Raw genomic sequence first — 27,029 nt, forward strand, 5'->3', positions numbered from 1 at the left:
TCTAAAATTGTACAACAGATGACAGTGATTGAGATAAAGAGTGGGGTAAATAAAAGTGGTGGTGGGAGTTCTGGTGACAGTTAGGAGAACTGGCGGGCGAGGTTGAGGAGGGGTTGATCTAGAGAGCCGATGGGCCGAAAATAATTTGTTTTGTTACGTGGCGAGGCTGACGGAAGTGTGCTTATTTATATCATTGCCCTCGCAGTGTCCACAACACCGCGCGAGCCTCTTTCCACAGCTGCAGTGTGAGGCCACGTCATAGCTCAGTGCAACCAACGCAACTGAAAATTCCGTTCAGTGACTGCGTACAACTTTCAGTCACCAGACATTTGGAATTGTCACGGGCGGCAAAACCGGTGATCGCGAGACGTGTCCGTCCATCAAAGTATGCATCTTTTTACTTAATGTTTTACTCATCAAATAAATGTGCCAGTTTTTCCCCCACAGTTTTACTCCCGACTTGTGCTCGTAGCATTATGCCATGCGACGGCGAATCCACGCGGAACTCTCACAGCATTGGCAGCCTTCGTGTTTAGACAACAGCCAGTAGAAGAAGCGGATACCGCAGAGTTACCTCTGAGAACCCTTCTCGTGACCCCCCCCCGGTCGCTTTTGCCACCTCCTCTTCACTTGACAGTCTAAACAATGTTTAACTCTCAGAGCTAGCATTTAGCCAACTTGTATGCATGCTCAAGTTCTTCTGCACCGTATGTCGCCCACTGAAGTGCAGAACCAAATTCTACGTGATCGTTTGTGCATCCATCGTTGATCGGGCTGACATCATCAACTTACGACGCTTGAGAACCCGGTTTTGAAGCCGAGACGGCCGCCTAAATTCGGACCCACGACCTCAGCGGTGCCAGCTGAACGGTCTGACCACAAGAGGCACCAGGGGACACGTAAAATATTCCGTCTTTACAATGGAGATGTCTACTACGACTACTACGACTAATAATCATTTACAATTATTTGTAAGGCGCCTTCCACTAAGGTCTCAGGGCGCCTACTACGTACGGTAAGCATTGCCCCGAGAAGCCGACTTCACCAAGATGCGGGTGCGCGTGCGTTCAGCTGCAGCGTTTGAACTGCGCAGACTCGGCTCTGTGGCGCTGCGGGCACGAGCCCGCGGTGCCGCGTGCGAGATGTGGCAGGTTTAAAGAGCGTTTGGCACGGTGGATGGAAAAAAAAAGTATCAAGAAAATAATCAGAAGGGGGGGGGGGGAAGGGGGAAACCAAGGTCCTCTCACCGAATCGGCCAAAAGCCATGCATCGACCTCGTCTTTTGAGGACACATGCGCGACCGGGATCTGTGTGAAACACAACAGAAAGAATAACAGTGACCAACAACATAAAACACCGCGCAAACAAATAGTATATGCAAATTAAACCAACCATGCAGTGAACAGAAACCAAAACAAATCCACTGGGTGTTGTGTTTGAAATAAATAGTTCCGTATGGTGTCTACGAGTGGCCAGCGTGAATGGGCCATTGTTTTCTGTGCAGCTCCGTGACTATCAGATGAAACACAAAACCAGACCGTTTTTAATCTTTAAGTACGTCGAGGCAATTTTTTTCCACGGCCGTGGCTTTGAACTCCATTCCATAGGGACCTGTTTTTGAATTCGCTTCAAATCGATTAACAGACGGTCATTTTAGTTTTTAATCCAACGACCCGCAACGTCGATGCTAGTCTCCCTGACCATGACGGGGGGGGGGGGGGGAGCATGTATATATTTTGATGTTATGAAAATAAAATGAAAAGTCTAAAATGTTAAAATGCTAATTGTGAAATGACATCCAAAGCGACAATATTAGGTTGTAAAGAAACATTTTGGAGAGGCATATATGCAGCATGATGTAGTTTTCAACGCACCTAAAACGAGATGTACTTTGGCATTTTAGACAGATTTATTTGCTGAAGAAGATCTCAAAGGGCTATGACTGGGGCGTCAACAACTTCCCCGACCCTCGCAAATCAATCAACTGTCACATTTATGGGGGGGGAGGGGGGGGTGTGCAAATCGATTCAAGAAACTAAAAAAATATATTTAAAAATGTAATGGTCTCCCCCCTGTGACTCGTATGGGTCATTTGATCCCACTACATACAATACCAGTGGAAAAATCATAGAGGATGACACATGCGATGCAATGCTTGTATCACAGGAATCAATAGTTATCCATGGATCGACGAATCGCGACACCCCAAGCAAGCGAGCAACCTCTGGGCGACGTGCTTGCAGCCACCAACAAGTTTGCCTGATGTCGACAGCTGAACTATAACGTGGCCTACCCAGTAATTTTCGCACGGACAATTAGCAAAGCATCCCGTCTGCCGTGACAATAAAGCACAAGAGTGAAGCCAATGTGGGCTGACGATGGATGGTGGAAAAACCCAGCAAAGTGAAATCACGACGTTATTAATGATTCTCCTGACCGATCAACAAATTCCAGATATATATTTTTTTCTTTTGCAAAGGACACCACGAATTTCAACGTCGCTTTTATCTTGTAAAACAAAACTAAAAAAAGGGGCCCATGTCATCTATTGATTAAGAGCCGATAACGGTTCTGGTGTTCCGCCCCGGCGTCCACGCAGCACACACGGCATTGCGCGCAACATGCGCACGCGCGAGCGGCGTGCATCGACAAGCTATAGCAACGGCACGATACAAACACAAGCACACAGGGCAACGATGCAACACGACCGCGACAGCCTCTGAACACACCGGACCAATGACCGAGCACAGGAAACGTACCAGCGGCAGCGCTCATGCTACGGAATCCTCGCGTAAGCAGCAATGTTTTTTTTTAAATCTTGTAGAGCCGAAACCTAACGGACCGATTTCGTAAGCGTTCACCGAAAAGCGGCAACGCGCTGTCGTCGACTAACAATGATGCGTCAGGAGCGCGAGACGTTTGCACGTTATGCAAGGTGATACTTGAAGCTGGCAGTGGAACGTATTGGCGGTACACCGGTGGCGCGCGGGATAAAAATACAAGAAACATTTTCACGATAATTATTTACTTCCCCGCAATTCGCAACCCCGCTCAGAACATCTTGCAGGGTGGTGGATGCGTCAAAATCAGTTCTCGTGATGTCGAAGCTGTCAGAAGACGAATGTCAGTTGAATTTTTGAATATAGACTTTTAAGAGGACCGGTGTGTTACGCTGCACCGGTGTACTGCCAATACGTCAAGTTATTTAAAGACATGTATTAACGTTGGCAACGGTGGATTGTGGGTAAATCATGAATTAGCAATGACAGGCATGGGGATTGATGACCAATAATGCTGCGGTCAACTTTTTCACTGGCACTCAAAGAGCGTGACCACATCTTCAAATACCTCCAAAATGGTGCCCTGTCCATTCAAGACCAGACTACAACACTTCCATCGTATTTCAATTCTGTCATGGACTTTCCCCTTCACACCCCCCCCCCTACCCTCGAGTTCACTCGAACGTCCTCCCTCATCCTCCAGTAACCAAAAAGTGTTTGAATGACACCACCAGTCAATTTCAGACAAACCGGGAGGTCACTTCTTCTGCTCTGTTGCCCCTAAGGCTTCAGAAGTCCCTCCCACTAATTGTTCGCACCGCTGAGCTCCCCCCTACACAAGACCTTGCCCAAGATCCACCTTTCTCCTCTGCACACGATTAACTGCCTACCGGTACAGATCATCTTCTCTGCCGACCCTTGAAATAATCGTTAATAATTGTTAACATTGCATCAACCTTCTTTACGCTCATCGACTCTCGCTTTCATTTGCTGCTTTTCCACAATAATAATCTGTCCCGCTGCGGTGAAGCTTTCGCGGGAAGCTGCCGCATTAGACGCTACATTCATTAGATTTTTACAGGGAATATTTTTTTGTTAGGGTCTCTCACTTTGTCCATCCGTACTCGTTTCGGTAAAGTCACGTACGTATAAAATAAAATATATCACGTTTCGGGCGCAACACACAAGCGCCCGAAAAGTCGCGATTTATTTTATTTTCTACCCACGTGACTTTACCGAAAGAACCAAAAAGAGTACGGATTCCTGCAGTCACGGGAGCTTCAAATCAAATTTGTGCTTTAACCCTAAGACAATATATTTATTGTGGCCGTCACTCGTCCAACATAGCTTGTATCTCGTCCTTCTATTCCTCAGCAGCGGTCCTGAGCATCGTGTGAATACCCAGACTTTAAATGACAGCTTCCATTAGTTTGACTACTCTCCCATCTGCCCCGCCTAACATAGAAACCACTGTGCCCGTCTCAGCCACAGATCTTTTAAGTCCTTCCAGGAGTGAGATTCCTTGCTCCGATTTACCTTTCTCTGCAAGGCATTAGAAGCCAGCAGATGTGCTTTCAACGCTTATCTGAAAATGCCATCACACTTTATCAATCTTTGCTAAGGCCGTCCAACTGTACACATGCTCATCTATCTCCCAAGCTTCACTCTTTATCTCTACGACAACTCGAAGTTAAGATCTGAACCTATTTTTATGTCATCCTGCACCCTGTAATCTTATCCGGTTTTAATCTTTAGACATCTCAGTCTTAACACCGGTTGATATCTGTTTAGTTTTGTGTGCGAGTTATCACTCCCCACCACCACTTCCCATATTCCCCCTTTCAGAAGCATTTCATGGTCTTCTAGCACCTCTAGCGGCTGCTGGGGCGACATGAACTCATTACATACCAACTCGTACCGTGCGAAAAGCTTTATTACAACTGTGATTCAACGCCAGTTATCACGAGATTAAGGACCGATAGCCATCGATGCATCATTCCTACCTCGGTGGGCACTGTAACAAAAATATTCACGCACTGCGTTTGCTCGCAAAACTCCCCTTCACTTCGTCGTCTGTATCTTCCGTCAGCGCACCGTCTTGTATGTACTGTACGTTGAACTTCTTTTGCACCGTATGGAGCCAACCGCGCTAGACGGTGGAGGGTCTCCAACTGGTGTCACATCACAGTGCTTATACAGCTCTGCCTGGAAGCAGCAGCTCTGGCAGAAGTTTCGCAACACTTTGCCACCTTTTCACCGGTGTGACCGCAAATCACTTTGCAATGTCACGACCAACACAGGAGGATATATTTCAATGTGGTCTATGTAAGGTGGGGGGGGGGGGGATTTGAGATGAAATAACAAAGCATACAGTACAATTTCAACATGTATTCCAATAAAACATTATACATTTCATTGTTTTTCCTACATTGCCTTGCAAGGGCAGCTCTCTGATGCATTTTCTGCTTGTACCGTGTGATGATATCTGTGTTGTTTGGCATGACACGAGTGCTGTGCCCGACATAACCGTGAAAGCCTACGCAACCTAAACACGAGCGCAACAATATTATAAAACAGGCGAACATTTTTGGCAACGGCCCTTGTTTACGGCGGTATATTTTGCTGTTACAAAGCGGTGCCGATGATGAATGTGTCACGGGTTCTATTTTTGTCTGCCTCTAATCACTTGCGCTTGCGAACCACCGTCAACAATCTCTTAAATTTCCACCGTCCCGACAAAAAATAAATACAACGTGCAGAGGCCGTGTAAACATTGCACTTGCAATGCCTGGCAAACGACAAAAAAACATATATCGGCGTGGGGGTGGGAAAAGTTTTGGACGCGAGTCAATGAACGCGACACTGGAAGAACGCAGCAGTGTCTACAGTGCTCCACGAGGTGTTGACTCTGGCAGTGATACAAGGCATGGTCGACTGTTACAGCAGATGAGCTACATTGATCAAGTCACTGGCTCTACGCTCCCCGTCCACCCACCCCCCCCCCCATTGGTGTGTGCCGAGTAATCAATGGGCAATCGAGTAGCAACACGTTAAATACAGCGCACCAGGCGAATGATGCGCAACCGTACATTTTAATATTTAAAAATATTCTTTTTAAACCGGGGCTGCCAAAGTTAAACGGTTTGACCTATGAGCACACTGGTGGAAATGTTACGAGAAAACACCTCCCACGTACAATAATATTGGTGGACCCGCTTGTAAACCTGACACCCGAAAGTAGTAGAACTCGACACTGTGCCTAGCTACTGTGAACGTTCATTTTTTCGAAACCTATAATGCTGATATAATTATGGAGATGCAGATGTTATAGATAATTCAACATTTTGTGCTTAACAGCAGATTTGTCAATCCACTGCTAGATCAAGGCTTCATCAATGCCTCTATGACCTCCCCTGACAATAAAGTACAAGCCGACCATATATTACCACATTTTCACACCTGATGATGATTGCTTGTGTTGCAGTCGAAACGTCGTGAAAATTGTATTGTTTTATATATTTTTTTGTTTCCCTTCTACATGACTTTACCGAAAGAACCAAGAATATGAATCCCTGCAGTCACTAAAGCTTTAAATCAAAACATATATTACCAAAATTCAGTTATTCGCAAATCTGTGAAATCGAGCAAACCATTCATGCCACGGATATTTGTGAGACAATCGGAGGCTCCACGGTAATGTTTAAATACTATTTGTTATAAGCAAGTCTCCCAATTGTATTTCCGGAGTTAAAAACAACAGACGGCCTAGGCTGCACATCAGGTCAAAGGAATGAGCCCAAACACAGCCCAGAAAAGAGAACTTGTGACTGGCCTGCACTCTTCTTCTTCATCTTCAGCAAAATACAGAAACGGAATCAAAGCCACAATCAATGTCGAAATCATTTCCTCCACTCTCTGTGCTTTTGTTCGAGTCTGTGCTATTCTTAGCCCGCTACTCCTCTGCTGACCGGCAGTGTCTGTTATGCTATCCTCAAACCACTTGACCTACTTGCTAATACTGCTTTCCCGCATGCTGGTGTTCCCATGCACGGTATGCCATCTGGGAAAATTACCGTGGTTTTAATTTTCGACCTTTATATATCGGTATTAAGCTATTAAATTATTTTTATTTTAACAGATATAGCACACCGAGTTATATAGCTATTTTTCAGAAGCGACTTGGGCACAAATAAAGTGGATTATCACGTGGACATTTATAGAATCCAAATACTCTAAACGCATGTTTCTACGTGTGGAGGGAAAAAAACCAGAGGACCTGGAGAAAAATCCACACGGCCACGAGCAGAACATCCAAACTACAAATATACAGCAGCAGCAGGCATCGGGGTCAGAGATCGGACCCACGCACTCCTCCATACCAGGCGAGGGAGTTGAAGGGTGTAATGATTCACTGCCCACCCCGCCGCATCACATGGATTCCATACCCGCGATTCAATCAATCAATCAATCATTATTTTAGGTGCCATTAACGCCCTCAATAAAGTGGCCATCAGTGCACCATTTACGGCAGAACGGGAGTGGTACAGGGGGGGCAGAGCAACAGGAATGAAAAAAGTGCCACCGTTACGTCCTCGGCGGCTAACACCGACTGAGCAAGTCAAATTTCAACCGAGCGTAAACTAAAGCGCTGCCGTGCGCAACAAATAGCATGAGAAAGGTAAGTAGTGAAGTAAAAGAAAATGATAAGTAAAGACAGCTTTTTTTACACGCTTTTATTTAACTCACTCTGTCTGTTGTTGTTGTATCCTCAAATCTTGTAACTCAATGTTAACCCACTTCCCAATGTGGTATCGAATGCCAACTTCCTATACTTATGTCATACTGATGACAATACTATATTCCATCATTAAAAAAAAAAATAACATTCTTTTTTTATAGGTTAATGTTTCCCCTTGGGTCTAACTGTCCACGGTAACCTGACGTTGGCTGTAAATCACCACGGTCCCTTACGTTGTGGCAAGCTTCGGGGCCACTTCCTGGAGTCGTGGAGTTTTGCCATTACTAGTACGGTACATTTCATTAAAGCGTGTTTAAAAAAAAAAAGTATTTTAAAATATTACTTTTTACTTCTGATTTTATGGGAAGGCGAGTTTGAAGAGGTGTGTCTTGCACTGACCACGGAAATGAGAGATTGAGCGATTCAGGGCTGCGATTCGATTCGTGAATCAAATCACTTTGTAACATCGCAGCATGATGGCGCCTGATGAGGCTGCACGGATCACATGAACCCCCACACATGAACATAGTCCACATGAACTTATTCGCAGCACGTGGGTAAGCTGCATGTATCGCGTGGCTAAGAATCAATATGAAACATTTCATCAGCGCATTGTCGCACCTGTAGAACATTGTCAACTGGCTAGTTAACGGAGTGTAAAAGCAGTCGAGATTCCAAAGGTCTTGATTTAAAGCTTTCGTGACTGCAGTAATTCATATCTTAGTTCTTTCGGTAAAGTCACGTTGAAGGGAAACAACAAAATAATAATATATATATAAAACAATACAAATTCTCACGACGTTTCGACCATAACACGGTCGTCTTCAGGTGTGTTGGTTTGCATAAATTTATTTTTAAACGGCGCATTTATTTATTTAATTAAAAAAAACGTTAGCGCCACGCGCAGCGATTTGGCAGTTTATTTAGGACTAGTCCATCTATATTCTGAAAAGAGGAGGGGGGAGACGAAATTTTTTTTTTTAATAATGTATGCTGTCTGAAAGCCACTGTAAGCGTGATCAATTAAGACCTGAAATGGTTTATCAAATCTTTCCAATGATTGCTAAGATAGAATCCATCTTCTCGGTTGAAATAGTCTCTGTGCTTGCATATGTGGATAGCCTCATGAACGAATCTCTCATAGTAGCCAGATGGCTTACAAAGAACCTCTGTCTTGGAAAAGTCAATGGCATGTGAGCCTACTGAATTATAACAATGATCTGCCACGGCCGAGGTGTTGGTCCTACCGTGTTTAAGGTCTGCTTTGTGTTCACGAATGCGGTCCGAGACATGGCGTTTGGTTTCTCCAATGTAACTACTACCACAGAGGCAACTTAGTTTGTAGACACCAGGGTATTGTATGTCCGGAATCACATCTTTTACAGACGGAACCAGATCACGGATTTTATGTAATGTGTTGAAACGGACCTGGATCTTGTGTTTATTCAAGATTTTGGAGATCTTTTCTGTGATCCCCGCAATGTAGGGGCAAGTGATGGTTTTGAAAGGCTCCTCAAGAGGGTTCTTATTCATGGTTTGAGTGATAGCTTTGCGGATTGTATAGTCGGAGTAACCATTAGCCCTAAGAGCTTGGTGTACGTGCTTGAGTTCACTGCCTATGTGTTCCTGGTCGGATATGCATTGGGCTCTATGATACAGAGTCTTGATGAGAGAATTCTTCTGTGATGGATGGTGGTGGGAATCCGGTTTCAGATAAGCATCCGTATGGGTAGCTTTCCTGTAGACAGAGTGGCTCATTGAACCATCAGGACTCTTTTTAATTAGGACATCCAAAAAAGGTATCTTGCCATCTATTTCGACTTCCATGGTAAATCTGATGGCTGGGTGTATGGAATTGATGTGGTCGAAGAATTGGTCTAGAGCAGGCCGGCCATGTGGCCAGATGACAAAAGTGGCATCCACGTACCTCTTCCATAAGGTTGGGCGCAGAGTGGCAGTCTGGATAGCGTCAGTCTCAAATTTCTCCATGAAAATGTTAGCTATAACCGGAGAAAGGGGGGAGCCCATTGGGGTGCCCTCAGTTTGTTTGTAGAAAGTTCCATTCCAAGTGAAGTATGTATTGGTTAAACAGTGTCTCACCAGGGGGGGGTACCTCAGTATTTAGTCCTTGATGAACCAAGTCTTCAATGATTGCAATGGTGTCAGGTACAGGAACCTTGGTGAATAAGGAACCTTGGTGAATAAGGAAACTACATCAAAACTGACAAGCAGGTCGTCTGGGGACAGGGAAATACCCTTGATTGTCGATACCAGGTGAGTAGAATTTTGTACCGCAGAGGTGGTTTTTCCAGTGAAAGGACGCAGGATTTCAGACAAAAAACGAGCTAGTTTGTAGGTGGGGGAGTTGATAGTAGAGACGATGGGACGAAGGGGTGTATCTACTTTATGTATTTTTGGTAAGCCGTATAATCTTGGTGGCCTGGCAGCAGAAGGTTTCAACGAAAACTGTTTAGATTGATCAATTAATGCGGTTGAATCAGAAATTATTTTGTTGGTTTGTGTGACGAGGCTGTTGGTGGGATCTCTTTTTATTTTTGTATATCTACCATCGTCGAGTAATTCTTTAATTTTGTTGTTGTATTCTATTTTATCCATGATGACTGTAGCATTGCCTTTGTCAGCTGAGAGGACTACAATATCATTCCTCTTTTTTAATTTATATAATTCAAAACGCTCATCTTTGCTGAGGTTGCTAGCTGGCATCTTAGCGTTTTTGAGGGTTGCAGCGATTTCAGATCTTGCTACGTCTGCAGCGATGTGACCCAGGCCCCTGAGAGCAACGTCTACTTGGGCAATTATATCATTAACTGGTATGTGTTTAGGTGTGACAGCAAAGTTTAGACCTTTAGCTAAAACGGATTTCAGACCATCGGAAATAGAACTGTTACTGCGATTAATTACGACTTTGTTAACGTCTAACTTTTTGGTGTGGGTCCAGTCTTTTGTTGAAGAGGAGGTTAAATTTGGAAATCAGGTTTTCCTTACATTTGGTCGACATAGTAGCAGCTGAAGAGGAAGTCATATTGTCTACATGTTCTCTTTTCAGAATATAGATGGACTAGTCCTAAATAAACTGCCAAATCGCTGCACGTGGCGCTAACATTTTTTATAAATAAATAAATGCACCGTTTAATAATAAATGTATGCAAACCAACACACCTGAAGACGACCGTTTGTGTTATGGTCGAAACGTCGTGAGAATTTTTATTGTTTTATATGTATTTTATTATTTTGTTGTTTCCCTTCAACGTGACTTTACCGAAAGAACTAAGAATATTCCAAAGGTCGTTATGGAGAGGTACTCACTGCGCCTGTGTTGTGTTGGCGGGCGTCCAGAGCTCCTGCCAGACCCGTGACCGCCTGCGGATCCTCGTACACGATGCTGCAACACAACACCAGTTTCATTTAAACACAGCGTCAAGTCTCTGCGAAAATCACCTGTTCACCTCCTGGGACAAGACCGAGATCCAGGCTAAGGTACATTTACAATTCGTCATAAACCATCATGCGAACTCCGGTCACCCTCGCAGCGGCTTTTGGCTGGCCATCGAACAAAGGCGGTCACCGCATCGCCGCGCTTTCAGATGCGCTTCTGCGGCCGTCTGGAACGCTCTTCCTTCCGATATTAGGAAGCCAATGAAGCTATGCACTTTTAAATCATCTCGATTGAGAGCGAATATCTTTAGAACTGCTTTGTGCGTTTAGTGTATTCCTCCTCCGCACCTCCGATTAGCACGGTTGGCTACGTACGGTGCGAAAGAAGTTCAACATACATCATGCCTCGATTATTTTTTTGATAATTTGAGCGCGGCATAGCAATACAATAGCCATACATTGTGCAATTAAAGTATTGAATAGATATGGTAAAAGGTCATTTGTGAAAAAATGGTAAGTACAGATGGCAATCGAACATGCCAGTTAGCCGAGTTATACATATGGTCGACCAAATTTTGTAAGTGCATGGAACTTTTCAAGACAGAAACTCAGCCTACTTTTGAACTCGTTTACAGAAGTCTGTGGAGCATTCTAAGTTGATTGTACAGACGCAGTGGGGCCGTTTAGAGTACAGTATGCAGTAGTAGAGTACTGTATGTCCAGACTGTCACGAGTGCCACCACTCGGCAGTGTCCTGAAGCTCCCGTAAACAACAGATCTAAGATCAGCGCGCACAGCAAGATGCCGGATAGTCGTAGGAATGTTTCCGGATACTGAAAGAACATTTGTTTCTGCCGTCTATGACAGATGCCGGCTAATTGAGCAGTCAATTAACCGGCATAACAGAGCTTCTGATGTACAGATTTTAAAAATTTTCGTTTTACAGTAGCGTTATTGACGAATGTGTTGAGTTTTTGTAATTTAAAAAATAATCCATGATAGATATAAAAACGTAATGCCAATTATATTCTTGGTTCTTTCGGTAAAGTCACGTAGAAGGGAAACAATAAAATAATAAAAATATTTTATAATAATAAAAATATTTTATTGTTTCCCTTCTACGTGACTTTACCGAAAGAACCAAGAATATGAATCCCTGCAGTCACGAAAGCTTTAAATCAAAATGTAATGCCAATTATTTACTTAGATGTGCTTTACAATAATAACATGCCAAGGGGGGGTGCAATTTCACAGTGTGACACATGCGACAATAAAAAAAGCAGACTAAATGCATTTAAGGTGCAATTCTTGGGAATGTGCAGTGTAAAACGTTAACATCTACCCAACAACGCCAAGCAAAACCCATTGAAATCAAATCCAGAATTCTCCGGAGACCTCGTAATGTTCAAAAACAAGCCCGTGTCCGCACACACATGTGCAGCCTTTGTAGATTGCATCAGAGGTAAATTCCTCTGAAGATCGGTGGATATTTGATGCCGTTTTGTGTGTGCGCTTTTTCACAACTGCCACACGCAACCGACCATTATATCTTGGGGTTTCCAGATAAAATCTCGAAACATTACTTGCGACAATACATACACAGAGGATTCCTCATATCTGAGATGATGTTGGTGGGGGGGGGGGGGGGCCCATCACAGATAATTTACAGATGTGTAAAACTTTCTTCCTAATTTCCATGTTTAAACACCCTATTTATCCACACACATATCAATGCAAAATGCAGTGTACGCATGCATATAAATGCAAGTTATATTTACTTATGTTGCTTCCAATTGCCAATCAAAACAATTCCCCACACCTTTTGGTCACAAGTACTTCACCAGGATGGTCAGTGCAGGTTGGTGAGACAGGTGCCAGGGACTGGTTTGGATATTGCTCGCCGATGACCTTTAGCCGTGGCCGGGAATCAAGCTCGGGTTGGCATGTTCCTATACCGCAGTGCCTTGGGGCACTGTGACCACCGCTCCTCTCAAGTAACGCGTCACGCACGCATATGGGTGCGTCTGCATGCTTGTGGCATCTCGTTATGATGCCGCTCGCGACTATTGAGCTACAAAAACATAACAAGAACGAGAGAGATGTGAGATAAATAAAACAATAGACGAATACAGTGCTCATGTAGTAGTTCAATACTGGAGCTTCATTAACACGGTGATATGGGTCTCAAAATAAGGTGACATTGCCTCCAAGTTCAAACCAGCACCGGGCAGTGCTGATCTCTGTTGGGTAGACTTGAACCAGTGGTGGTAAATTCCACATTCACATGACAATAATCTATCGACATAGAACAAATGTGACTTCACACAAAGTGCTACCAGGTTAAATTGATTTTCAATTGAGTGCAGCTAACTTTTTAGTGTGCGATTTGTTAATGTGAGACTGGCAGGCATAGGCATACTAGGTAAATGATAACAGATAAATGATAATGTAACACAGGGTCTTAGATGTCCTCTTTACAGCAGATGCCACACTTGGGCAATTTCCGGAAAATGTCCTGAGCAGCTGTGGGAATTGAATGGAATGATTTGCTGGTAAGCATGTTGACTGGTTAGCCATCAGGCGAACAATTACTTTTTTTATGCATTGCCCTCTAAATCACCCTTATAGCTATGGAGTCAAAGATCAGCAAAGTTATGGTGTCCTGGCATAAATACAGTTTAAGGTTTTTTCAGTTTCATTTATTAGGCATAACCCTGTGAGCCATGCGGCTCTTGACTCGGGTGCAACCGCAACAAAACAAAAACATGAACAAGAAAACATCTTAAAGTGACTACACGCAACAGAAAAATCCTGGAAAAAACAGCAAAGTCTTCCAGAAAAAAAACACCGTATTTCAACGGTGTGCAAAAAATCCCAGTGGGATGCAAGTCAAACAATAACAACCATAAGGGTACATACAATACCCATGAATAAAAGAGCATTCACGTTTTATTTAAACGAAATTACATATAACGGGCACTTTCAACCAAAATGGAAATAAAATAAATGGACACGTTCAAGCAAGCCTTTGTCCAAGCCTCGGGATGTTACGATGACACCAGCGTAGGTCATCCCAGCCTCTTCGTAAGAGCGGGCTTGTGCCAGAACTGCCGGCAGGTAAACAAAAGCATGCAAAAGCGCACTTGCAGCTGTTTCAACATGCTGGCCATTCAAATCGTAATAATAAAGTGGCAATTAACCATGTAACTGTTTTGTGTATCCTTACCCCAATTACATCTCTCGGTTACGGTGACAATAAACAGAAAAGGCAACACACGATTCCCTTCGTGGTTTCTGTCAAGTGTCAACACGGTTATTCCATTCGGACCTCTTACAGAGAAGAAAACCTAGCTTCTTCTTTGGTTCTTTCGGTAAAGTCACGTAGAATGAGAATAAAATAATAAAATAACACAATAAAATTCTCACGTTTCGGCCACAACACTTGATGAAGGCCACTTCTGTTGTGGCCGAAACGTCGTGAGAATTTTATTGTTTTATTTTATTTTATTAATTTATTATTTTATTCTCACTCTACGTGACTTTACCGAAAGAACCAAAGAAGATGAATCCTTGCAGTCACGAAAGCTTTAAATCGAAAACCTAGCTTGATCGGGGTGTCCCTTAACCGTGGCGAGCTGAGAGCCCGGTGTTTCATTGAATGAACGCAAAGCGGCGGGACAGCAATGCGCCATTAAGAGATGCTATTCGCGTGATTTTGCATTTCTTAAATGACTAATTGCATGAGATTACATTGACTCACGGGCAGCCACTCCGTTTGCAACCAGGATCTCAGCGGTGCCTGCGCAGCGCTCTGCCTCTCGGGTCACTCTCGGCATCTCCGTAGAATACAATACCTTAGAAATAATCGGTGGTGAAATAATGTTGATGCCGCCTTCTATTGCCCTTGCACGCCGACACTATTTACGCTGTTTATTAGTTTTATTGTGAGCGCGTAGGCATTGCACCATACTCTATCCCACTTGTATATTATCCGAGATCTCAACTTTTGTAAATAGATTTACGTGACATTGAGCTCTCTCACCTGATGCTAAATAACAAAAAAACATGACTTAAAACAAAAATTAAGGTTAGTTAAGGGGCGGCACAGAGATTAGTGCACGGTACTACAATCCTGACACAATTTTAATTCTCGGCCGTGCCTAACATCGCAATTGAGCGATAACCGAGCCGTTACTCGGCCCCCCACCCCATAATCTATCCATGAATAATATTAATTTTTTTTTAGGATTCTGACCACCAATCGGCATGAAGGGCCAATCTGGTAGCAAGGGCACTTGAACTGCCCTGGCGGGTCAAGTTGCCCCGGGTGCCCCGGGTTTACCAGCGCAGATGAATGACTCCGGCAGTCCTTTTGTAAATGGCACCTGCGACAAAGAGGCAAGCACGTGATCCTTGTGGAAGTCAACGTGACTTTATTAGGAGGGGGGTGGATTTATTTTCCGCTGCTGTCATGTAAATTGCAGAGCATGGGCGGTCGGTCGTGGCGTTGTGCAGGGATGATTGTGCGCGCGAGGGCCAGGCAACTGTTTGTGCAGCTTTCCATGCCGATCCACAATTCCTTTGGGTTCAGCGGGTTTTTTTTCGTCTCACGCAGAAAGCTTGGCTCTTGAAGAAATTGCTACGAGATTATATTTACATGCAGTGCCCGTGAATGCATTCTATTGCAAGTAAACACATTCCAGCCAAAGTGTTGTCTTCACATGACATGTAGTTTTTCAAGGTATACAATTACATGACGAAAGCAGAAACCTTGGTGGGAATTTACTCAGGAAGAGCAGATTTCCCCATCCCAACAACTTTAACTCAATGGAGGTTTTTTTGAGTTAGATCGCGTAAATATAAATGTGTTGTTAAACCCGCCACCACCCGACACAGCCAATTAAGTAAGGTTCGTCACGAGTAAGGAAATGTGCATAGACTCAGCATCAATAAATCTCACAAAGAAAAAAACAAATGTTGTTACTTCTACAATAAAACAAACTTGTTGACATAGATTTTCGCAGCTGTGCTGTATGTTGTTCGTATGTATGTTGAACTTCTTTCGCACCGCACGTTGCCAACCGTGATAATCGGAGGTTCGGGGGAAGGAAAACGAACTAAACACAAAGCAGTTCTAAAGAAATGAATTTTCAGTTTAGATTTAAGAGTGCATAGCTCCAGTGGCTTCCTAATATCTGAAGGAAGAGCATTCCGGATGGCCACAGAAGTGCATCTGAAAGCACGCGTTGTAAAGACCATCTTTGTTCGATAGTTATCCAAAAGCCGCTGCGAGGATGACCAGAGTTCACGTGCTTGGTTATGTTCCTTGAAGAGATAAGCAAGGTATTGTGGTTCATTTGTGGCAAGCACTTTGTGTGTAATGAGCGCGACCTTCTGATGTATTCGTTCGGCAACCGGAAGCCAATGCAGCTTGGTGAACACCGGACAGACACAGTCCGATCTTGCAGTGCCCGTCACGACACGTGCCAAATAATTTTGTACACGCTGCAGCTTTGCTCATGTTTTTGCCAGACGTCCCGTAGACTTACTGTTTCCTCTGGTCAGCCAGGGAGCTGCCGCGGCTCTGGGCGAACATGTCGAACGTGTCGGCCTTGGCGGGGACAGCGCTCGACACGCCCAGCGCACTCAGGGTTCCCGTTACGCTGTCTCCGGCCACACCTGCGACGACAGGGCAACCACAAACTTGCAAACGTTCCACAATCAGCCCGTGGTTCTGTCGGGGCAACGGCTGCTCTAAGTCAATTTGCGTTCATGCTCACATGAGCAGGGCAATGATTATGCACGGATTTTAATTGAAAAAATTACAATGCTCACGTATGCACACGTCTAAAAATCCATAATTTATTATTTTATTGCATGCATAACACAACACTAAACCAAATGAAAGGCCACGGAAGCGAATAAGATCGACAATACATGAGTGGCTGTACACAAAGGGGACCGACAAATATTTAATTTTACCTTTTAAAAATCCGCACGGGGTCCATTTTTTACTCCCATGCCTTTCTTTCCCGAGGACTATGCGAATGCATGGTTAAATTGTGCAATCTAAGTGACCAAACAAACATACATTTCCCTCGTGTCAAAGAAAATCATTCCCCAATTCAGTTGATATAAGCGGCATGAATCCTGGTCTACCAGACTTCATAGAGCCCAAATTCCATTCACAAAGTCTGACAAAGCGAGTGGGCCATGCACTCCCCAAGGACATCATCAGAATGCAGTAGCAACTTCTTTTCCTGAAACATACAGACAAAAACACATTTCACACTCAACATGCTCGCCTTCACTGCCATGGCCACCACAGAGGCAGCTCACGTGCAGCCCAGGCGATAAGACAGGTGCTTAGAAGCGCCCCCCCCCCCTGCCGTGAGCGAGGCTTTGCTGCGGCGGACGTACCGATGCTGGCCAGCTGGCTGGCTAAGGAGTTGCTCGCCACATCCGGCGGGTTGGTGGCCAACGAGCCGGGTCCCGGGTTTTTTAGGCCCCCGTCTGGAAAGGTGTTCGCCTGATGGTGACGGACACGCAGAGCACACAGCGAGCCCGGATCGACTCGACACGTGGAGCAATGTACAATATATGCACGAAAATAATCGGTATGGTTAGTCCTTAAGACAAATATATACATGGTATTCTATCGTGCTTGATGATAAACACAGCAGGCTTCACTACCCTTAATTTAAAACAAAATAAATGAACAATTTCAGAATAAGTACTATTTTAAAATAATAAAAATGTTTTTTTGTGCTACTGATATTTTTTTTCCACAGCCTCAGCGAGGATGTTTTTTGTTTGCATTGTGGTCAGAATGCAGACATGATTCCTTGTAAAAGGTTTCAGTTTGGTGTTATTCTTGGTTCATTCGGTAAAGTCACGTAGAAGGGAAAAAATAAAATAAGAAAAATATGAAATAATAAAATTCTCACGACGTTTCGACTGCAACACAAGCAATCATCATCAGGTGTGAAACCCACAGCAAAAAAGAGCTCCAAAATCTTGAATAAACACAAGATCCAGGTCCGTTTCAACACATTACATAAAATCCGTGATCTGGTTTCGTCTATAAAAGATGTGATTCCAGACATACAGTACACTGGCGTCTACAAACTAAGGTGCCTCTGTGGTAGTAGTTACATTGGAGAAACCAAACGACATGTCTCGGACCGCATTCGTGAACACAAAGCAGACCTAAAACACGGTAGGACCAACACCTCAGCCGTGGCAGATCACTGTTATAATTCAGTAGGCTCACATGACATTGACTTCTCCAAGACAGAGGTTCTCTGCTTGGCATCTGCCTACCATAAGAGATTCGTTCATGAGGCTATCCACATATACAAACAGAGACAATTTCCACCGAGAAGATGGATTCTGGCTTAGAAATCATTGGAAGGATTTGATAAACCATTTCGGCTCTTAATTGTTCACGCTTACGGTGGCTTTCAGACCGCATCCATTATTTTCGTCTCCCCCCTCCTCTTTTCCAAACATAGATGGACTCGTCCATCTGAATAAATGGCAAATCTCTCTCCGTGGTGCTAACGTTAAAAATAACCGCCACTTTTTTCAAATTTTCTTGCTGTGGTTTTCACACCTAATGATGATTGCTTGTGTTGCAGTCGAAACGTCGTGAGAATTTTATTGTTTTATATTTTTTTATTATTTTATTGTTTCCCTTCTACGTGGTGACTTTACCGAAAGAAGCAATAATATGAATCCCTGCAGTCGCGAAAGCTTTAAATCAAAACCTGTTTTGTTGCCAGAAAAAAGGGTAAAAACCTATTATCAGCCTCGCAGAGTTTAATAATTAATTTTCATGAGAGTCTCCGGCTTGGGATGTTTCGTCATTTTTTCTGTGTTTTTTTTCATTTCAGGGAGATCAGAGTAACGGGAGAGAATTCTCACGATAATGAGATAACACTCAAAACTCCAGAGTCAGCCATCAATGTCCACGTTGTACAGCCACCGAAAGACTACGAAAACCCCATAGCCAAGCTGGGTATCAGTGAGCCAACAACACACTGAGCAGCTCAATCTTGTCAGTGTTTATTATGAATGCAGAGTATAAAAAAAGTGATTTACTGCTCAAATGAGCATCGAGGCAAAAGTGCATCTCCTGTTTACAGTTCTGAGCCAATGGTGGAAACTTCACATTCTCATGGCTGGGATGAGCCTATCCATGGGACAATGCCTGACAATATCCCAACACAAGTGGGGTACTCATTTTATTTATTTACCCCAGAAAGATGAAAAGCCAAGTCAACCCCCACAACTGCTGTTATCTCAGACCGATCGATTTGATGTACAGCCCCACGAATTTAACCTGCCCTGATAATCACACGCCGACTCGATGGAAGGCCCACTTCAACAGAGTGTACCAGTGGATTTTTATCGGGACGTTCCAAATGACACAGCCAAGTGCACGATCCTACAGTGCCCCCTGTCTATCCACCGCAGGCCATGCAGATGCAAATCTGTGCGCTAACGTACACCGACTTCACTCGTGCGTACGTCGAAACCCCCGGCTAGCCGGATCAATAGGTGATGATAGCCCTGGGTCCGGTGAGCTGAAAAGTCCAGCTAGCTGCTAAACTCATAATTGAAATCTATTATCAAGAAACAATAACAATGTATTAATGTACACATGTATTGCTGTGAATGTATTCGTGTGTGTGTGGGGAGCGGTAGTGTAGTGGTTAGCGTGCGGCGCTACGAACCCGGCGACCCGAGTTCAATTCCCACTCACGGTCAACACCGGTGACGATTATCTGAACCGGTCCTGAGCCTCCCCTAGGTCGACTCAGCCTCAAAAGAGCACTTGGTGCGGTGTGTTAAACATCGCCACTGGGGAGACAAAGGCGGCTGGGCACGGTGCTGGCCACCCACCTCCCTCGTGTGCTGTGCCGGGCATCATATGTGCTTGCTAACAGCACTTGCCCTAACAGCCTGTTACAGACTAACAAATAACAAGGACTCAGGTACATTATGTGCTGGTGTGTACTGTGCTCTATGGTATTTATGTCCATCAGTCGGAGGTCACGACCCCCCCCCATCCCCCTCCCTTCGCACTCCACCTGCTCGCTATCCCTAACAAGAAACGAATCACAGCAAGCCCGGCAGCAGGATGTTCATCTGGCACCCGCTCCTCATGTCCCTTGGGGTAAGACGCCCCCCTCCCCCGCTAAGTCATCATTGCCGATCTCGCCATTAAGCATAAACCGTCACGTGAACTCCGGCCACCCTCGCGGTGGCTTTTGTCTAGCCATCGAACAACGTCCGATATTAGGAAGGCACTGGAGCCATGCATTTAAATCTAGATGGAAAACCCATTTCTTTAGAACTGCTATTTGTGTTTAGTTTGTTGTCCTTCCCCCGCACCTACGATTAGCACGGTTGGTTAAGTACGGTACGAAAGAGGTTCAACATCACATACGTATCTCCCTCAGTACATGCATGACAGTTGAACTACATATTTAACGTTTTACACAAGATCGCATGTTCTAGCGCATTTTAATTATGCATTATATGTAAATTACATTACATTTACTTTGGTTTGCATTATATTAACATTTTTTTATTTAATTTAAATTAGCCAACCTGGTCTCGCTAAATGTAATATTCGGCTAGCCAGAGTTTCACTGTACTCTACATTTTACCAATTAGCGAGCCATAATTATAATATTCTTTGGGTCTTTCTGTAAAGTCACGTAGATAGGTACAAATTCATAAAAATAATAAGTAAAATAAACAAAAAACTCCGACGTTTCGATCACAACACAAGCGGTCATCATCAGGAGTAAAGAGGGGGAAAGCGGCTGAATGCAGACTTTTTATAGGGCCTAGTCCTAGGGTCATAAACGAAGTGGGCGGGGCTAGTGATGTTAATGTGAGAAATTAGCATAATGTTAATGTTAACACAGTACATAAAATTCGTGATCTGATCCCATCTGTGAAGGACAGGATCCCTGATATGCAATACCCTGGCATCTACAAACTAAGCTGTGTCTGCGGCAGTAGTTACATTGGGGAAACTAAGCGACATGTCACTGACCGTGTTCGTGAACACAAGGCAGATCTGAAACACGGTAGGACCAATACCTCGGCCGTGGCTGATCATTGATTTAATGCGGTGGGCTCACATGAAATTGATTTCTCCAAGACGAAGGTACTTTGCAAGCCCACTGGCTATTAACAAAGATTTGTTCATGAAGCCACCCATATATACAGACACAGGCACAATTTCAATAATTGAAAAGACGTCATCAACCAGTTTAAGTCATAACTGGCTGTGATGTTCCCATCCCGCCACCTTCCGATGTTAGTTTTTTTTATTTTTTCCCCGTGGCTTCGGCTCTCCGATTACACATTAACAGGTTGAATTTCTCGCGCCAACGTGGCCACCTCTGGTGGCTCTCCGATCTCACATTAACACGCTAATCTCTCACATTAACACGCTAATCTTTCACATTAACACGCTAATCTCACATTAACACCCTAATCTCTCAAATTAACACGCTAATATCTCACATTAACAGGCTAATCTCTCACATTAACATGCTAATCTCTCACATTAACACGCTAATCTCTCACATTAACACGCTACTCTCTCACATTAACACCCTAATCTCTCACATTAACATAGCCACCCGCACACTCGTTGTGGAGGCCGCTCACCGATCTCACATTAACATTATGCTAATTTCTCACATTAACATCACTAGCCCCGCCCACTTCGTTTATGACCCTAGGACTACACCCGATTAAAAACACGTCTGCATTCAGCTTCCCCCCTTTCCTGCCGATGACGATCGCTTGTGTTGTGATCGAAACGTCGTAGCTTTTTTTGTTCATTTTAGATTGATTATTTTGATTAATTTGAACCAACCTACGTGACTTTACCGAAAAGACCCCAAAAAATATTAATTCCTGCAGTCGCGAAAGCTTTACGTAAACATAAAGAATATAGTTAAACACATAATGTAACACGTAGGCTTTTGTGACCAATATTATCCACAAGAGGTTTTTTTTTTACGTTAGATCACACCTGATTGGTTCACAGGTGACGACATCACATTTATCCCTCTATTTAAAAACGAAACAGGAGGATTTCTCGACAAATCTGGCTGTCACCTGATGAGGCTGGTTGTAATTACTGGTGAAACGTCGTAGTCGAATTGTAAATGTTGTGGATGTACTCTCAAACACACCGGTGTGCTGTACTAGTAATGAATGGAAACGTTTTGTTTACGTGACAAACCTTATTAATCAGCTGTCGGGTGGTGGCAGGTTAACGACACATTTATACATTTATGCGATGTAACCCAAAAAAAACTCTTATGGAAACACAATTATTTTATTTGCTGAACGTATTTGCACAAACATGGATCTAACCCGGCATGCAAAAAAACATACTACCACGGTTTGTGGTAGTGGGTAATAGATAATAATTATCATTTAAACATACAATATTATATACATTCAGAACATTATGGTTACTATTCAAGTGTAATTTCATGAGCTTTTATTAATGTGATCCATGAGGTTATTAACACATTTTGGGTTATAAGTCTGCAGGGTCCGTGTATATTATATTAAATAATTAAGAGTGGGTCTTTAGTGCCTATTGAGGTTTGGGATACATGTTGTTACGCGAAGTGGATAATCGTTCTTGCAGATGGCATTATGCAAACAGCTACACTTTGAGCTTTTTATGACTTACGGCTAGGCGAAGCCGTCACACGAATATAAAATCAGACGAATGCCAAGAGACGTTATATCAGTGTCCAGTGCGGCAACAAAAGTGTGTAAAAACAGTACAGCTGCCTCTGTGCATCGTCGGCTGTCACACTGCCGCACCCACGCAGTGCCACTCGTAGTTACGAGGAGGCGCATCCTGCAGGCTGAAAAGCTATCCTCTCTCTCTCCGCAGTCCCGTGGAATTCTTTTTTCCCTCCGGGTCCTCCGGTCGTTTCCCTCCACATTTAGAAACGTGCGTTTACATGGGATTATTTTGCTGCCATAAATGTCCACGTGAGAAGCCACTTCTCGTTGAGCCATCCTTTGTAGCCAGGTCGTTTCTGAAAAAGAAGCTGTATAGTTGAGTGGTCTTTACTTGATAAAGTAATAAATATTTGAGTTGTATTTGTATTTTTTTTAAAGTGATTTGTTTACATACTCTTTGGTTCTTTCGGTAAAGTCACGTAGGTATAAAATAAAATAAATTATTGCTGTGGTTTTCCCACCTGATGATGATTGCTTGTGTTGCAATCGAAACATCGTGATTTAATTTATTTTGTTTTCTACCTACGTGACTTTTCCTGAAATAACCAAAGAGTATGGATCCCTGCAGTCACGAAAACTTCAAATCAAGATTGATTTGTTTACCTTTCCTATACTTTGCACTCCGATCGTGTTTTTGTAATGTTTGTTGTAACGTTCTGACCTGTCCCTACTGGATGGACATCTGTGAAAAAGAGCTTGATAGCTCACCGGATTCCTCCAGTATATTCTGATTCTGATATGAAAAGGTGAGATTCAGAACCCGTTGCGTTCCGTGTACTCTGCGGGGCAGCCGTTCGTTCGAAAGGAATGTCGGGAAGTGAGCGACTCGATTCGGTGACGGCAAAACACGCACTCTCTGCTGATCAGCGCCAGCGGAGAGACAAATTCATAAGAGCAGCAACTTCCGATAAATGCACAGAAATGGTACAGGTCGACCGGCGAATTACAGTTCGGAACGTCGTGGGAGGATAGCTGTTATTGCACCATGCCAAAAAACCTGACCTGGTTTCTACACATACACAGACGAGGGGGAGGGGGGGTGGGGCGATGTTCGATTTAGCTGGGAAGTATTTGAGCGCTTCTGTCCGCCTTGCACAGTGAATACCACCACCACACCACCACACCATCACACCATCACGCCATCACGCCATCACGCCATCACCCCATCACGCCATCACCCCATCACCCCATCACCCCATCACGCCATCACACCATCACCCCATCACGCCATCACACCATCACGCCATCACGCCATCACCCCATCACGCCATCACGCCATCACGCCATCACGCCATCACGCCATCACGCCATCACGCCATCACCCCATCACCCCATCACGCCATCACGCCATCACGCCATCACGCCATCACACCATCACACCATCACGCCATCACGCCATCACGCCATCACCCCATCACCCCATCACGCCATCACGCCATCACGCCATCACGCCATCACGCCATCACGCCATCACGCCATCACGCCATCACGATCGGCCGGTCGGCAAAAACCCGCAGAGGAGCAACAACACTCACGGCCTGGGAGCTCGGAGCCGCCGGTTGCCTGGAGGTGGCGGCGGGGGCGAGCGCGCCGGGCTCGGCGGCGAGCCCGGCGCCCTCCATGGGGTCCTGCTGCGCCGCCCGGCTCGCCCGGTATCTCTCGAACCTGCGGCAAAGACAAATGCCTCGTCGCTGCCGGGATAGAATGTCACGGCAGAGTGCCTGCCGTTCGTGAGTTATCAACTGACAGAGACGAAAGATCCCCCCCCACCCCCACCCAGCGCCCTCCCCACCAGACTGTTGGGGCGAGTGCCGCTGGCGAGCAGCACCTACGAAGGCCGGCACGGCACACGACGGGGTGGGTGGTCAGCACCACGCCCGGCCACCTCTGTGTCTCAAGGGGCGATGTGTTTACACGCCTGGTACTCACGTGTTGAGGCCGAGTCACCCTAGGGGAAGGCCCAGGACTGGTTCACATCATCGTCACTGTTGTTGGCCGTGAGCGGGAATCAAAACCCGTATCAAACGGCTCGCAGCGCAGCGCGCTGCTACGCAACCGCTCCTCACCTACCGAGGCCACCGTGGCACAAGCGCGCTTGACGAGGTCAACGTCGCACGCGGATTTCATTGCATCAAACAAAGGGCTCACTTATGGCAATGGACTACACCAAGTGCTCATTTTAATGACGGCTATAGGTAGGAAATTTAATTCAAACTGGGTAAAAATGTGCACGCTACTATCGAGGTCTGCGAGCAAAACTACACAAAACTTTCTCCTGAAGCTCCCTCGTGGCTAGCAGACCCCGGCGTTGGCATTCAGCTCCTGAACCACATTGCTGCCATGCGAAAGAATAGAATGTGCATGTATGGCAAGTCCTCAATGAACTCATGTTCACACAACACGCTTTCACGATAACACGGTTCCTTCCATTAGGGAATAAACAACGTGGGATGTACCCGTTATAACGCTGAACGTTCACCGTTATAACGCTGAACGCGCACTGTTATGATACGGTTCCTGAGCGGTCGACGACGAACTACTCTTCCTTGAGCTGCGCGGCTGAGCGGCGTGATACAGTACGCAGAATGATAAAAGTAACGCAGCGGCGTACCCTCAGGCATTTGTTCCGCGAGCTCAGTGCGTGGTGTGCACAGTACATCGTTTCTCGCCAAACTTTATCGTTACATTATTTATGGGCAAACTGCTTTCGCCTAAAGTGGCACTTTTCAGGAACGCACCGACCGCGTTAAACGAGGACCTAATGTATCGCGCTTTGTTAAAGCACTTCACCGTTTGTGGTCGGCGCGGGTTAAATGCAGGCACCATAAACGTGAGCGCAATAGTGCACAAAGGAGTTCAACATGCAGTACAACGGCGGATTTTTCCTCACTGCCTTCGGCTGCCCGCCAAGTAGAGCAGCACCACAAGCGGGCATTTGTTCAAACGAGCCGTCGAGTGCGAACGCAACTATGGGGGGGTTGCAAGGACGGTGGTACGAGCCCGAGGCGTTGCCCCGGTGGTGCCCTCTACCGGTCGTATCGGAGGAAGATGTTGAGGAGATCGTCGTTGACCCGCAGGAGTTCGGCCGTCACCTCGTCGCTGGAGACGCGCGGGACCAGCTCGATGACCCTTTGCTGCATGGTGCGGCACGTCTGATGCAGGGCCTGACGAGCACACGGCGCGGCGAGGAAACGGGCGAAGATGTTCGCTGAAAATGTTCACAAGCTTTTGTGGACACTGCGTTGTGGCTGGCAGTGGTGCACACAAAAACACAAATGACAACAACTCGCATTCATCAAGAGCACGGACTTATTGGTCAATGTTTCAGACAATCGGCATTCTTTATATGTGCTACGTAGAAGGGCTATTGTAAGGCAGTGTGATTTGCAAAGACCAGTTCACTGCTCTGCATGTTAACGCTCTTTAAGTGCTGGCTCAGCCTTTGCATATTTGGTTTATCTGTCAACAGTAAACTGTTGTTACTTTTACGAAGGAGACCAAAACTCTACTGCGATGTCATTAAATGTAAAACTTGTGCAGAGGAATATTTCTGACTTTGCAATATCTCCCCTTCAAAAAAAAATCTGCTTATCTAAGGATTTGTAATGATATCATTATACTGGTAGGAACCTCCTGGTTACACCACCGGCCCACAGGGGATTGTGTCCGTCCGTCGTGCATCCAAAAATGGGAGGGGTGGGGCTGGGTGGAGAGGGGAGGGTGGGGAGGGGAGGGTGGAGAGGGGCTGGGTGGGGAGGGGAGGGTGGGGAGGGTGGGGAGGGTGGGGAGGGGCTGGGTGGGAAGGGGCTGGGTGGGGAGGGTGGGGCTGGGTGGGGGGTGGGAGGGGTGGGGCTGGGTGGGGAGGGGCTGGTCACCCCGTGGTGCCCTTATAAAACTCAACGTTTAACCTACTCACGCCGGCTTGTGCCCGCCCTCACAGTCGGGCATATTTGCGGAATACACCACGTGGTGCCGCCGTTGACCCTGGCCATTGACCGAGCAACCAACGTTCCTACCAGCTCCTCCCTCCGCAGGAGAATGTGTTTTACTTACCTTTTTTGAGAGGAATAAATTAACATGCTCCAAATTAAATGATCTCACCACATTAACATTCACCAGTTGAGTGACTGTGCATTTCATTATTCTATTCTATTTCAGATTCATACATCGCCCTTTAATATTCCACTATTATCACATGTGAATGTGATAATAGTGGAATATTCTAGGATATCACTTTTTATTTTTGCCGATTTACTATTATCTGGTATGCTTCAACTTTAAGAAAAAAACTACAAATACAAGTGGCCATTGTT

General features: G+C 45.1%; 1 protein-coding gene across 2 annotated transcripts in view; it reads right to left on the reverse strand.

Annotated features, from left to right (window-relative positions):
* Nucleotides 1-27,029, reverse strand: part of LOC116949485 (TOM1-like protein 2) — a 63,439-nt gene that overhangs the window by 8,873 nt on the left and 27,537 nt on the right. The window contains exons 8-13 of one of the 2 annotated variants that reach the window (XM_032966861.2): nucleotides 25,747-25,880; nucleotides 24,252-24,381; nucleotides 17,335-17,443; nucleotides 16,464-16,593; nucleotides 10,846-10,921; nucleotides 1,248-1,307 (exon numbers count right to left, since the gene is read on the reverse strand). In XM_032966861.2, coding sequence (XP_032822752.2) covers nucleotides 1,248-1,307; nucleotides 10,846-10,921; nucleotides 16,464-16,593; nucleotides 17,335-17,443; nucleotides 24,252-24,381; nucleotides 25,747-25,880 — 639 coding nt within the window. The remainder of the gene's footprint in view (nucleotides 1-1,247; nucleotides 1,308-10,845; nucleotides 10,922-16,463; nucleotides 16,594-17,334; nucleotides 17,444-24,251; nucleotides 24,382-25,746; nucleotides 25,881-27,029) is intronic. The other variant, XM_032966862.2, reaches the window with a different exon arrangement.

The sequence above is a fragment of the Petromyzon marinus genome, chromosome 37 (genome assembly GCF_048934315.1).
Source record: "Petromyzon marinus isolate PM22_M1 ecotype Great Lakes invasive population chromosome 37, UKy_Petmar_22M1.pri1.0, whole genome shotgun sequence".
Lineage (NCBI taxonomy): Eukaryota > Metazoa > Chordata > Hyperoartia > Petromyzontiformes > Petromyzontidae > Petromyzon > Petromyzon marinus.